Source organism: Arvicola amphibius, chromosome 4, assembly GCF_903992535.2.
Source record: "Arvicola amphibius chromosome 4, mArvAmp1.2, whole genome shotgun sequence".
Lineage (NCBI taxonomy): Eukaryota > Metazoa > Chordata > Mammalia > Rodentia > Cricetidae > Arvicola > Arvicola amphibius.
The window spans coordinates 105,084,119-105,096,636 of NC_052050.1; the positions used below are offsets into that span (position 1 = coordinate 105,084,119).

Sequence of the window (12,518 nt, forward strand, 5' to 3'; positions counted from 1 at the left end):
CACCCCATAAACCAAGTGTGGCTGTGACGCCTGTCATCCCAGTACTGGGGAGGATGGCAGGAGGATCCGGAGTTCAAGGCTGGCCTCGAGTACATAGTAAGCTTAAGCCCACCCTGAGCTACTTGAGACCCTGTCTAAAAAAAACAAAAAAACAAAAACAAAAACAAAAGAAAACAAACAAAACACACAAAAAAATTGCCAGACTAACCTATCTTGCTTGGTGTGGGTTGTAATGTGGGGGTTGGGGGTTGGGGTGACTGACTTCCTTGCTTTCACTTCCATTTTGACTGGTGGGGGAGACAGTGAGTTTTTCTTTCTTTTCTTTTCTCTCCTCTTTTCATTTTCTTTCCCTTCTCAGTGTCAGTGTGTTCTGGGTTGGGGACAGCGTGGCTGGGCCTCGTAGGCGGTGCAAAAGTGCCTGGGTACTCACGGACCTGATGGGGCTGCCAAGGACCAGCCAGCACATCTTAATCTTCCTCCTGTTTTTCCAGCTGGGCGGTGAGTGCTTACCTCACATCTCCTGGGTAGGGGTAAGGAAGGGTCTGTGGGGGCTGCAGGCTCTAGGTCTCAGGTCCCCGGTGAGTGCCACATCTCTTCCATCTCTGTGGCCATGGTTACAGGGGCCTCATTGGTTTGCTTCTTCTCCTCCGCTGAGGGGCCTGGCCCATTCTCATTTCCCATCTCTTTAAGTTGAAGAAGCCCAAGGAAGGCACATGAAAGGTCGCGTGTTCCGCTCATAGCTCACAGCACACATAGAATCTGCACAAACAGGTTCACGGACACCTCTGCCATGGCTGCTGTGGGACTCTGAGCCAATTATATGCCTCTCTGTGCCTCTGCCGTCCTCTGCAGACCATGAATCTGCAGCTTGTCGGCACTACATCTCAGTCTGACGGGCAGGACTTCACAGCAGCAGGGTTGCTGGCCTTCAGGGCACACCATGAGCTGTGACTCACAGCAAGAGCCAGGAATCCCAGATTTCTAGAGAGGGCCACCTCACAGAGATAGCTGATTGGTGGTGGCAGAGAGGAGACAGCAAGGCCAAGAAAGATGGCTCCAGGCTGCAGGATTGGGGTCACCAGAGAGAACAGAAAGGATGAGGGGCGTACCTGTCACCTCAGAATCCAGAAGTCTCACAGAGTTGGGCTCACCCTTGCCTGCGGTGTCCTGCACGCTCACGCAGGGCAGACACTGGTGCCCCAAGTAGCACAGGGGCTCTGCTCATGGGACATCAGCATCTCCTAGTAGCCCTGACTGCCAGCAGACAAGTACACTCACCAGGGACCCCCAGCCTCCCCTGCCGAGAAGTACTCACTCTGCTCTGTGCCTATTGCTGTGCCCCCTGGAGCTGCAGGGATGTGAGAGAACTTAGAATTTTGGGTAGTGAGGGAGGAAGGCTGAGGCTAGGACAGACAGATGGCCTGGAGCATGGGTGGATGGGTGGGAGAGTAGGGAGTAGGGGTGAAGGGGTGGGGTGGTGCTGGGGGTCGGCGAGTGAGCAGTCTTGCATGTGTTGATGGCAAAAAGACATGCAGACAGGAAAGAGAGTAGGCAGGCTGACGCCCACCCCTGTGCCTTCCCCGGGCTCACGTGTCCCACTGCACTGTGACACTACTGTCCTTTTCTCTTGCCTTTCAGTCTCCTGCAGAGACTGCTGCTTTGAGAGGCCACCGCCTTACCCAGATGGAGACTCAGGTCTGGCACAGCCCCTCCCAAGCAGAGAGCCACAGCAGGATCTGCCTCATCTTGTCCCCATCCTACTGTCCAGGCAGTTCCCTGGGAAGGTGGGGAGCCAGTGCCCATGCTGAAAATCTAATCTACCTGAATAGGGGGGCTCAGTCAATCCAGCATGTGCAAAGTCCTGAGGTGGAGTTGGCGCTACAACTGTAATGTCCGGAAAACTGCCGGAAGGGCGGAGAAGGGCAAGCATGAGGGCTGGCAGAAACCTCGGGACACTTCCGCTAGCAGTCTGCCTCTCACACTCCCACCATCTCTCCCAGGCTCCTTGTCCGGACCCAGGAACTTGAGCTGTTACAGGGTTTCCGGGGCAGAGTATGAATGCTCCTGGCAGTATGATGGCACTGAGAACAATGTCACTCACTTCCTGAGGTGCTGGTGAGGACCCATCCCCACAGCCTAACTTGTTCCGCAAATCCACTATGGCCGAGATCTGGTCTTTCGAAACAGGGTTTTTTCTGTGTAGCCCTGGCTGTCCTGGAACTCGCTCTGTAGACCAAGCTGGCCTCGAACTCACAGAGACCCGCCTGCCTCTGCCTCCCACGTGCTGGGATTAAAACAGTGCCCAATTTATTTTGTAGTCTTCATTCTCAAACTCACCTTTATGATTCTCTCCCGCCCATTCCCTTGCCCCACCTACCCGCTCCCCTGACTCATCACTAACCCTCCTTCTGCAGCTTTGGCGGTGGGCGCTGCTGTTACTTTCCTGCAGGCAAGTCCAGGACTGTGCAGTTCTCAGAGCAGGCTGGCGTCCCTGTGCTTTCTAACGTCACGTTTTGGGTGGAGTCTCGACTCAACAACTGGACCATGAAGTCTGAGGAGATATCTCTGTGCCTGTCCCACTGGAGTGAGCTCTCTGTCTTACCTGTCCCTCTGTAACCCCAGGTGTAGGACACTGGCCTGTGACGAGGCAGTCTGGCTGCTGGGGAATACCCTAGTCACAGGACTCCTAGGTTTCTTCTGGCGTGGCCTGAGCCTCTGCTCGCCACAGGCCTACAAGCCCCTTCTGGGAAGCTGTGTGTTTTCATGACTCAGCGTGTATTTGACGAGTCCTGTTCTGGGTGTGCATGTGTGAGGATGTGGGTTGTGGCTAGCTTCAGGGACGCGGATGTGGGTGGGCTGGGGGGGGGGGCTGCGCATCCTTCCACTGAGACTGGCAGAGTGAACTCCCAGATGCAGGAAATTAACCAGGGCAGCAAAAAGTTCACTTGTCTGTGGGAACATACCTCAGCAAGATGTTTCTTTTGGGGGGGGTGGATAAGGCTGAGGATGGGACTAGTATTTTCAGCATACTCTACCTGGAGCCACGCCCCCAGCCCCTCACTGGGATTCTAGGCAGGGGCTCCACCTCTTTTTTTTCTTTTTTTTTTTTTTAAAGATTTATTTATTATGTATATAACATTCTGCCTCGATGTGTGCCCGCACACCAGATGAGGGCGCCAGATCTCAGTAAGATGGTTGTGAGCCACCATGTGGTTGCTGGGAATTGAACTCAGGACCTCTGGAAGAGCAAGCAGCCAGTGCTCTTAACCTCTGAGCCATCTCTCCAGCCCGCTCCACCTCTTATCATGCCCCCAGCATTTTGTTCTTTAAGTTTTATTTACTTTCATTTTACGTGTATATATGTTTTGCCTGCATATCTGGTGCCAAGCAAGGTCAGAAGAGGGCGCTGGACACTCTGGAGCTGGAGTTACAGTTTTGAGCTGCCATGTGGGTCCTCTCAGGTGTTTGGAACCCCTGAGTCATCTCTCCAGCCTTTTAATACAGTTAATTTTTCAGCCATGCAGTGATGGCACACGCCTTTCATTCCAGCACGTAAGAGGCAGAGGCAGGTGAATCTTTATGAGTTCGAGGTCAGCCTGGTCTACAGAGTTCCAGGACAGCCAGAATTGTTAGAGAAATCCTGTCTTGAAAAAACAAACAAACAAACAATCTATTTTTTTAAATCATTGGACTGGGGACATAAGTCAGCAAGTAGTCATGATTAGCATACATGGAGCCCTAAGATTTTACCCCAGCACCACAAGTACCAGTCGTGGGGGTGCACGCTTGTCATGCCTGCTCTTGAGAGGCCATCCTCAGCTACAAGAGACCCTGGACTGAAAAAAAAAGAGCTGAGCCAAAACGTCTGTACCACACACAACCCTAGGTACAGAATGCCGACCTTAGCGGGGTCTGCAAGGGTCTCTCATTTCATCAGAGTGACCCGCGGGCGGTACTGGGTACAGAATGCTGGCCTTAGCTGGGTCTGCAGGGGTCTCTCAGTCACTCAAATCACAGGCACGACCCTCCTCCCCCAGTCAAGTTCGACCATCCCCTGGGAAACGTCAAAGTGTCGCGTTCAGATGGGCAGTTACGCCTGGATTGGAATGTTTCCGATGAAGTCCCTGCTGAGGTGGAGTTCAGGCGCCGGACCCCCACAACAAATTGGACATTGGTGAGTTTTTTTCTCAGGTGAAAGGTCACCTTAGCACCAATAATGTCTCCCAGTTGGTGTCTTCATCCTCAGAGCTGGGGGTTCTGCCTTCCTCTTGTTCCTCAGTCCTCAGATATGATGGTGACCTCCCTGCTTGAGCCCCCTCCCCGCCTAGTGGCACCCCTTACCCTCCCCTAGGATCCTGTCGGCAGGCATCCTGCTTCTTTGAGAAGCTCGGGTTGCCTTTGCTGCGGGGTCCCTGCAGTCCAGCCTCTTGCTCCCTCGTGGTTGTCACCCTGCCTGAGGGCTAGACCCTTTCAGCCCCACCCACCCCGGCTTCACAGAGCAGTATGACCACCTCTTGCTTCCTCAGACTCATTTCCCCCTTTGCTCCCTCCCTCTCTCCCTCCCCAGCTCACTTCTCAGCCACTACAGCCCCATGCCTCCCCCCACTTCTATGATCCTACCAGGCCTCAGTTTCCCCTCATACAAACCGGAAATGGGTCAGGAGAGCTGAGCAACTCCACCTTTCACCTCAGTACTGGGAGGTGATGGAGGGAGGGCTCTCAGGCTGCACAGTGAGATCCAGGCTCCAATAGCAAAACAGAAAAACTTCAAGCACTCATTTCTGGGCACATGAAGTTTAAACCAACCACACACACAATCTCTTTCTTTTTTAGGGTGGCTGTGGACCCCAGAATGACCTCTGGCTTAGGTATGATTGGGGACATTCAGGGCAGTAGTTCTGATGAGCATGAATGAGTCCCCTAGTGCATGCAGGGCTGTGGCAATCCACAGAGTGAGGTGGAAAAGAACTCGGGTCATGGTGGAGGGATGGGGCGGGGCTCCAGCGAAGGAGCAGAAAGTGGCTGAAGAGAGACCCACAGCCAGAGCCACACAGTGTTGGTCAGCCCCAGCACACTGACACCGTGATTCATGCCCTCTCTCTACCCAGAGTCCTGTCTTTGCCCTTCGGAGAACGCAAGCCCAGGAGTTCCAGATCCGGCGGCCGTAGGTGGCAGCTCTCCTTGGGGGCTCCTGGGGGTCCCTGGAGCAGTTGGAGCAACTCTGTGTGTGTTCCGCCAGGTGAGAGGGCCCTGGGCTACAAGCACTAGGAAAGGCTCCACAGAGCTGTGTGTGATGGTCATGTCAGTCATCCCAACACCAGGAAAGATGAGGCAGGAGGACTGTAGTTTTGAGGTCAACCTGGGCACCATAGCCAGACCCTCTCTCAAAAGGAATAAAGGATTGTGCCAGCAAGTTCCAGACATCAGGCTGAAGGCATTAGAAGTAAGGCCACGGGAGATGCCTGCTCAGGCCTCTGGAACAGTGCCCTGCCTCAGCGCTCTTCCTCAGTCTGTGCGGTCTCTAGCTGCAGGCAGCAGGCCTGTGACCGGAGGTGTGGTGCAAGCACAACACACTGTGTGCTCAGAGGGAAGCTGGGGAGGGAGCGGCTCCAACCACTTGCCTTGTCTTTCCTAGTTTTCTGCATACAGGGCTATCTCAGCCACTCACTTCTTCCAGTTTCTGGGACTGTCTCCTCTCTCCTAACAGAACCCTTACCCCAGCTGAGGTCAAGTTCCTGTTGGAGCCACTGGGGCAAGGTGGAAGACGGCGGCTGACCATGCAAAAACAGGTGACTGGGCCAGCCTGGGCAGGGGCAGAAGGTGGGCGTGGAGGAGAAAGAGACACAGAGAAAGGTGGGAGTGGCAGAAGCCATAGGTGGTGGGTCAACTCTGAAGGTGGCAGGGTATGGTGGCCAGCACCTGTCACTCGGCACAGAAGAGGGGGTCCCAGGAGGTCATCCTCAGCCAGCTTGGGTGTGTGTGAGCAGGGAGAGCAGTGTCCTGGGTCCTCATGCCCCATCTCCTGTTCTGCACCAGGAGGTCATCCTCAGCCAGCTTGTGTGTGTGAGCAGGGGAGAGCAGTGTCCTGGGTCCTCATGCCCATCTCCTGTTCTGCACCAGGAGGTCTCCTCAGCCAGCTTGGGTGTGTGTGAGCAGGGGGAGAGCGGTTGTCCTGGGTCCTCATGCCCATCTCCTGTTCTGCACCAGGAGGTCATCCTCAGCCAGCTTGGGTGTGTGTGAGCAGGGGGGAGAGCGGTTTTTTTTTTGTTTTTTGTCCTGGGTCCTCATGCCCATCTCCTGTTCTGCAGTCGCCACAGCCTGCTGTCCCTGAGGGCTGCCTGAGTGTCAAGCGCGGTGCTCACGTGACGTACTTGGTGGATGTGAACATGTTGTCCTGTGTGTTGCCAGCATCAGCCCTCAAAGACTGTGTCCCTGGGCAAGACGCTGAGCCTTTCTGGGGCTGCCTACGAGCTGGCCGTGGTCAACCAAGACTCGCTTCGGCCGCAGCTCCAACCAGAAGTGGCACATTCCTGCCCAAGACCTTGCAGGTGCTCAGGGCCCCAGGGGCGGGGGGAACACGAGGGAGGGTGTGTGGGTTCCATCCTGCGCACCAAGGATGTGTGGGCCCAGGTGCATTTTTCACACACAAAAGAATGAGATTAAGATGCTGTCCAAGTGAAGGCACATTAAAATTTGGTCATTCGGTCTTTGAGATGTATGTCTAATGTAGGCCTTTAAACTGCTCAAAGGGGCGACAGAGCCTCCAGCTCCAGCCTCAGGGATCTGACGTACTCCTCTGGTCTCTGTGGAAGTGCACATACATGACAGACAAGTTTTTAAAATTCTAATTGACAAGCTCTGCCTTAGACCAGCTGCCAGCTGCCGTCTCATCAGTGGGAGAATGGACGGTGTTACCGCGAGCTTTTTGAGGCTGGCCTGGAGCTCAGGTTCCTCCCGCAGCCTCTGCAGGGCTGGGATGACAGATTGTGCTGCATGCCCGCTGTGTGTATATCTTACTGAATTACCTCTCATGAGAAATTTCACTGTCTCATGTGTGCACACATGCTAGGGTGTGTGTGTGGAGTGCAGAGGACAACCTTCCATGGGTTCCAGGGATCTAACTCAGTCTGCCAGACCTTGCAGCAATCGCCTTTACCTACTTTGCCATCTTGCCAGCCCCTAAAATATTTTTATCTACTAAACGGGAGACCAGTTGGGCACACTGGCTGTAACTGTCACTCCAGCACTCAGGAGGCAGAGGCAGGTGGATCTCTGTGAGTGTGAGGGTCACCCTGGTCTACAGAGAAACTGGACAGCTGGGCTACACAGAGAAACCTGCCTCGAAAACCAACCAAACAAACTATCAGCCTGATATACAGTGACCCTCAATAGGTGCCAGTTGATCTCCTCAGAGGTGGAGGCTGAGTGTGGGTCTGTGATTGTCACTGACATGCTGGTGACCACTTGGGGTTCCTTCCAGAGATGAGAAACCTGAATATCAGCGTGGAAGAAACATAACATCCATGTACTGGGTCGCCCAGGCTCCAGACACCACCTACTGCGTGGAGCGGCAGGAACGGGGCCGGGACGGGAACCACACCCACTGTACCCTGATTGCACCACCAGAAGACGGGGGACCCCGCCAGGGTGGGTATGTCACTCTCAGATAAATATCCTCCGTGATAACACATGGCTAGCTCCAACCTGCGGGGTCTGTGCAGACAGGGCGTCTGAAGCCCAGAGAGGTACCTCACTTACTCTGAGTGGCACGGGCCAGAACCCTGAGGCCTGGCATCCCCAACCTTGGCTGGGTTCCCAGACTCCTCCCTGGGCAGGTCACGCCCTGGGCATAATGAGTCTCACATATGGTGGGGGGTGGTGATTTAAACATTCTGCCAGGGAAAGTGGCAATTCACAGTTGCTTGTTGCGATGTTAAAGAGGTCTGGAGAAGAAGCCAGATGGTCCTGGCAGTTTGTCTGAGTTGGCTGGAGCCCTAGCAGGAGGGGGCACACTTTCGGGGCTCTCAGAGAGGCCCAGCTGAGGCTGCAGAGCTGAGCTCCTGTCCACGGGTGTAGAGACTGGAGTAGTGAGATGAAAGATCCAGGAGAAAGGCATAAGGGATCTGAGTCCCAGAAGACAGCACAGCCAGCACAAAGACCGAGGGTTAAAAGCACAGCGTATTCAGTGGCCTCGTTCTGCTGGTCCTTCCAGTGACCCACAGCTGGAGCTCAGAGCCTGCCCTGGGCCAGGGGCGATGTTACCGCCTCACTGTCTTCGGCTCCAAGAATCCAAAGAACCCAGTGTTGTGGTCCACGATCCTGTCCAGTTACTTCTTTGCGGGTAACGGTAAGTAGCTATGACCTGTGCTTTGTGTCCTTGTGACCTTGGAGTGTCAGGTGACCTGTGGACAGGTCAAGTGCAGGTCAAGTGCTGTATGCAGAATCACGTCTATGGGCGGAGCCAAGCTGTGGGCCGACTCAGGCCTGTGGGCAGAGCCAGGCTGTGGGAAGAATCAGCTCTGTAGGCGGAGCCAGGCTATGAGCAGAATCAGGGCTGTGGGCGGAGCCAGGCTATGGGCCGAATCAGGGCTGTGGGCGGAGCCAGACTGTGGGTGGAATCAGGGCTGTAGGCGGGGCCAGGCTGTGAGCAGACTCACGTCTGTGGGCGGGTCCAAGGGCTGTGGGCGGGGCCAGGTTGTGGGTGGACTCAGGACTGTGGGCGGGGCCAGGTCTGTGGGCAGAATCAGGGCTGTGGGCGGAGCCAGGCTGTGGGCAGACTCAGGTCTGTGGGCGGGGCCAGGCTATGGGCCAAATCAGGTGTGTGGGCGGGGCCAGGGTTGTGGGTGGAATCAGGGCTGTGGGCGGGGCCAGGCTGTGGGCAGAATCTGGGCTATGAGCAGGAACAGGATTATGGGCGTTGCCCAGAATGTGAGCAGGCAAAATGCTAATATTATGGTTGGAGTCACGTCCGTGGGTGTGGCCAAGGCTATATGTATAACCCAATGGGGTTGTTAGGAAGGTGGCGGCGCCATGGCAGTGGGCGGAGCCTGGCAGCGGTCACCGCGGTGGGCGGGGGCCTTCCCTTGGGCAGTCCCACTGCTAAAAGGTTTTGCACAGCCTCGGCAGCAGGGACCCCGCGCCACTTGTCGGTGAGGAACCACAGCGGGGACTCGGTGTTCGTGGAGTGGGCGCCGTCGCGGCTGAGCGCCTGTCCGGGGATCCTGACGCGATACATCGTGCGCTGCGAGGCTGAGGGACGGCGAGTGGGCGTCAGGTGCGGTGGGGCACGTCGGCAGGTCACAACCCTTAGTTCTCCCTTAAACTTGTGAGCCTGTTAGGGCCAATTCTCACTTAAACCACCGCTTTTATTTTTTTACACGTTTTAACTACGTGTTTACGGGTTCGTTTACTGTGTATGATAACGTGTCCGGAGCACGCGTGGGCCAGAAGAGAGCTTGCAGGTTGGCCCTGAGGTCGAACTCTCTTCAGGCTGCCTTCACAGAGGGATTCACCCAGCCTGCCTTGCCTTTTGATTTTTTTGAGCCTCACTCTGTAGTCCAGGCTAGCCTCAAATTTACAGCAATCCTGTCTCAGCTTCCTCAGGAACTAAGGTGGAACCCTTGACTGTTTCTGCTACCTCTTAAAATCTTTGGTTATCGGCTGATGATTTTATGTGCACGTGTGTTGCCCGCATTTGTGTCCGTGCACCCACGGCCGTGCCTGATGGCTGCAGAGGATGCAGGGCTGCACCGAGTATCATGAAAGGAGCTCTAACCCACGTTGCCTCCCTCCAGCAGAATGGCTCGTTCCACCCACAAAGACCAAAGTGACACTCCAGGGACTGCGCAGTGGCGTGGTGTACAAAGTCCAGGTGCGAGCCGACACTGCGCGGCTCCGAGGCGCCTGGAGCCGCCCCCAGCACTTCAGCTTCGGTGAGTGGGACCGCAGCCAGCTGCTTACCCAGGATGCACTTTGGTGCTCTTCCTGTAATGACCTCCACAGCCCGGCGGTGGCCAAGATTCCCCCTGCAGCTTTCCATGGGCCTCCACAAAAAGGACTAGTGGGAATTCCTCTTCTTCGGCCTACCTCACCTGCCTGCAATATTTGATCCCCACCCCCTCGTCACACACTTGTCAAACTCCTATTCATCCTTCAAAACCAAGCTGTTAAAGTTCCCCCTCCTTCAGAAAAGCTCTCCTTACCTGCCTCTGATCACAGCGACAGGGTAACTGCCCTCTGCCCTCTTGACTTCTTGGGTTGCTGCACCTGGGTCAAAATGTGTCTTCCCTAGTCAGGCAGCTCCTGTCCTTCGGGTTGGGAAAGAAGGAAGGGCTCACCTCCCTCAGCTCAAGTTGTCCCTCCCTCCCATAGAGGTGCAGATTTCCCGTTTATCCATCATTTTCGCGTCCCTGGGGAGCTTTGTTGGCGTCCTCCTTCTCGGCGGCCTCGGATACGTTGGCTTGAACAGGTAAGTCTCACCTTCCTCCTCCCGACCCAAACATTAGGGCAGTGTTGAGTCCAAAGTGTGTATGTGTCCTGGTCTTTTTTTTTTTTTTTTTTTTTTTGGTTTTTCGAGACAGGGTTTCCCTGTAGTTTCTAGAGCCTGTCCTGGAACTAGCTCTTGTAGACCAGGCTGGCCTCGAACTCACAGAGATCCGCCTGCCTCTGCCTCCCGAGTGTGTGTCCTGGTCTTATAGACAAACGGGGACTCGGTCACACCACACCCTTTACAGCATAACGGGGGGAAAAAGGAAGACTCAGAGGCCCCTCTGATCTGCCACCCCTTTGTTCCCAGGGGTGGCCTGGCACTGTGCCCACCGATGCCCCACACCTGTGCCAGCACGGCTGTGGAGTTCCTGAAAGCCAGGGCAAGCAGGTAAATGTTCCTTTTCAGCTTCGAATGTTGTTTGGTGTGTACTGTGGACAGTGAATGTGGTCCAGCACAGCTCACCCAAACCACCCCAGGGCGGGCTGGAAAGCCAGACAGGCAGCGGAGTCTTCTAGAAGTCATATCATAGAAGCAGAACTAAGTGGCTTCGACGGACGGGGGAACTGAAAAGCAAACGCCAGGCTGTGTGCTTCAGGCATGGCTGGATCCAGGAACACGGGATCCTGCTCCCTGGGAATAGCTAGCCTCCTGAGGGCCTCACCCCTGACTGGTTCAGGGGTCTCTGGACTCCCCGTTAGCTGCCGCCCAAGTCTCATGGTCAGATCTGATTGGTCACACCTGATGTCACAGGCTTAGTGGAGCGCGTGTCTAGAGTGCTCTGGCCAGTCCAAGAGATGCATGGTCTCGTGGTGCTGAGGAAGAGGGGGACTCCTGAGAACAGGGTGCCGACACCCAGTGCATGGCTCTCCCGACTGTTGGGCTCCACTCCAGTCCTAGCTGCACCCGACTATGTAGCTCCGCAGAGGCACTGGTCCCGCCCACACACCCTCACGCTGTTCTGACCCCTCACTCAGTCATGGCTCCGCCCACAGCCCTGGCTCTGTCCTTCCTTTAAGGCTTGGCAGTGGCGCAGCCCTGAGGACTTCCCGGAGGTGCTGTGCCCGCGAGAGACGTGGTGGTGGAGGTGGCCCCGGACGCGGGGGACGGGACGGGGTAGCAGGCTGCCCCTGCGCCCGCCCTGCACACCGCGCAGTCGTTGGAGGACGGGAGAGACAGATGCCCGGACGCCCGGAGGCCAGGGGCCTGGACCAGCACTGTCCCCACGGCGGCCTGGCCCACGAGAGACTCCCGCTGCTCCTGGGGGGTGTGACCCAGGGAGCCGCCACATTTGGCGATCTTTGGTGGACTCAGAGGACTGATGAGCCAGGACACTCCGGCCGACCTGTGGGTCAAGGGGACTGATGGGGGCAAGGCTGGGGCCCTATCACTGGTCTCTGCTTCGGGTCCTTCAGATTGAGAGGACCTGGTCCTGCGTCCTGGGCTGGCCTAACCCCACGAGCACTAGACAGGAGTCTGGATATTAGAGCATCATAAGCGAGGTGACTGCGGGCACAGCACTGTAAGAGCAGTGGGCCGCAGGGCCTAGACTCTGCGGAGGAAGCTACACATTCAGACTCAGTTTCCCGTGAAGTACTGAGCACTTAATAAATGGGCCTTCCCAGTGACTGACAGCTGAAGCTGGCCATCCTGTGCACTCCGGGGCAGCCTGAGATACATGAGACCCCGAGTGGAGGGACAGTGAGTTGGACCTGGGTGGGAGGGACGAGGCGGTGTGAGGCCTCGATGTCCAGATCAGGAGCCGCGCACCCCCCGGGTGCACCCCGGGTCCGCTCCTGTCTGGCGCAGCCGCGAGATAAAAACACGCGTCTTAACTGAGCACGTGACCCGCCAGGGAGCAGCCGCGGCGTCTGCAGGGAGTTGAGAACCCGGAAACCTGGCCTTTTACAGGAGTAACCGCCCCCGCAGGGCCAGCTCTAGCCGGGGTCCAGCCGCACCGTGGTTCCTGTAGCTCAGGCTAGCCCAAGCTCCCAATCATCTGGACTCCAGCCTCTCCAGTGCTGGGGTGTGT

General features: G+C 56.2%; 1 protein-coding gene across 1 annotated transcript; it reads left to right on the forward strand.

Annotated features, from left to right (window-relative positions):
* Window positions 1-302: 302 nt before the first annotated feature.
* Window positions 303-12,126, forward strand: Il12rb1 (interleukin 12 receptor subunit beta 1). Its single transcript, XM_042055026.1, is given in 24 exon segments — window positions 303-498; window positions 1,639-2,115; window positions 2,385-2,584; window positions 4,038-4,174; window positions 4,834-4,851; window positions 4,853-4,915; window positions 5,111-5,134; window positions 5,136-5,159; window positions 5,161-5,254; window positions 5,722-5,789; window positions 6,309-6,398; window positions 6,400-6,489; window positions 6,491-6,548; window positions 7,481-7,507; window positions 7,510-7,647; window positions 8,213-8,347; window positions 9,118-9,254; window positions 9,256-9,274; window positions 9,798-9,932; window positions 10,372-10,468; window positions 10,796-10,851; window positions 10,854-10,876; window positions 11,506-11,648; window positions 11,650-12,126. Coding segments are annotated over 23 exon segments (2,244 nt in total). The 5' UTR covers window positions 303-498; window positions 1,639-1,849; the 3' UTR covers window positions 11,852-12,126.
* The last annotated feature ends 392 nt before the right edge of the window (window positions 12,127-12,518 follow it).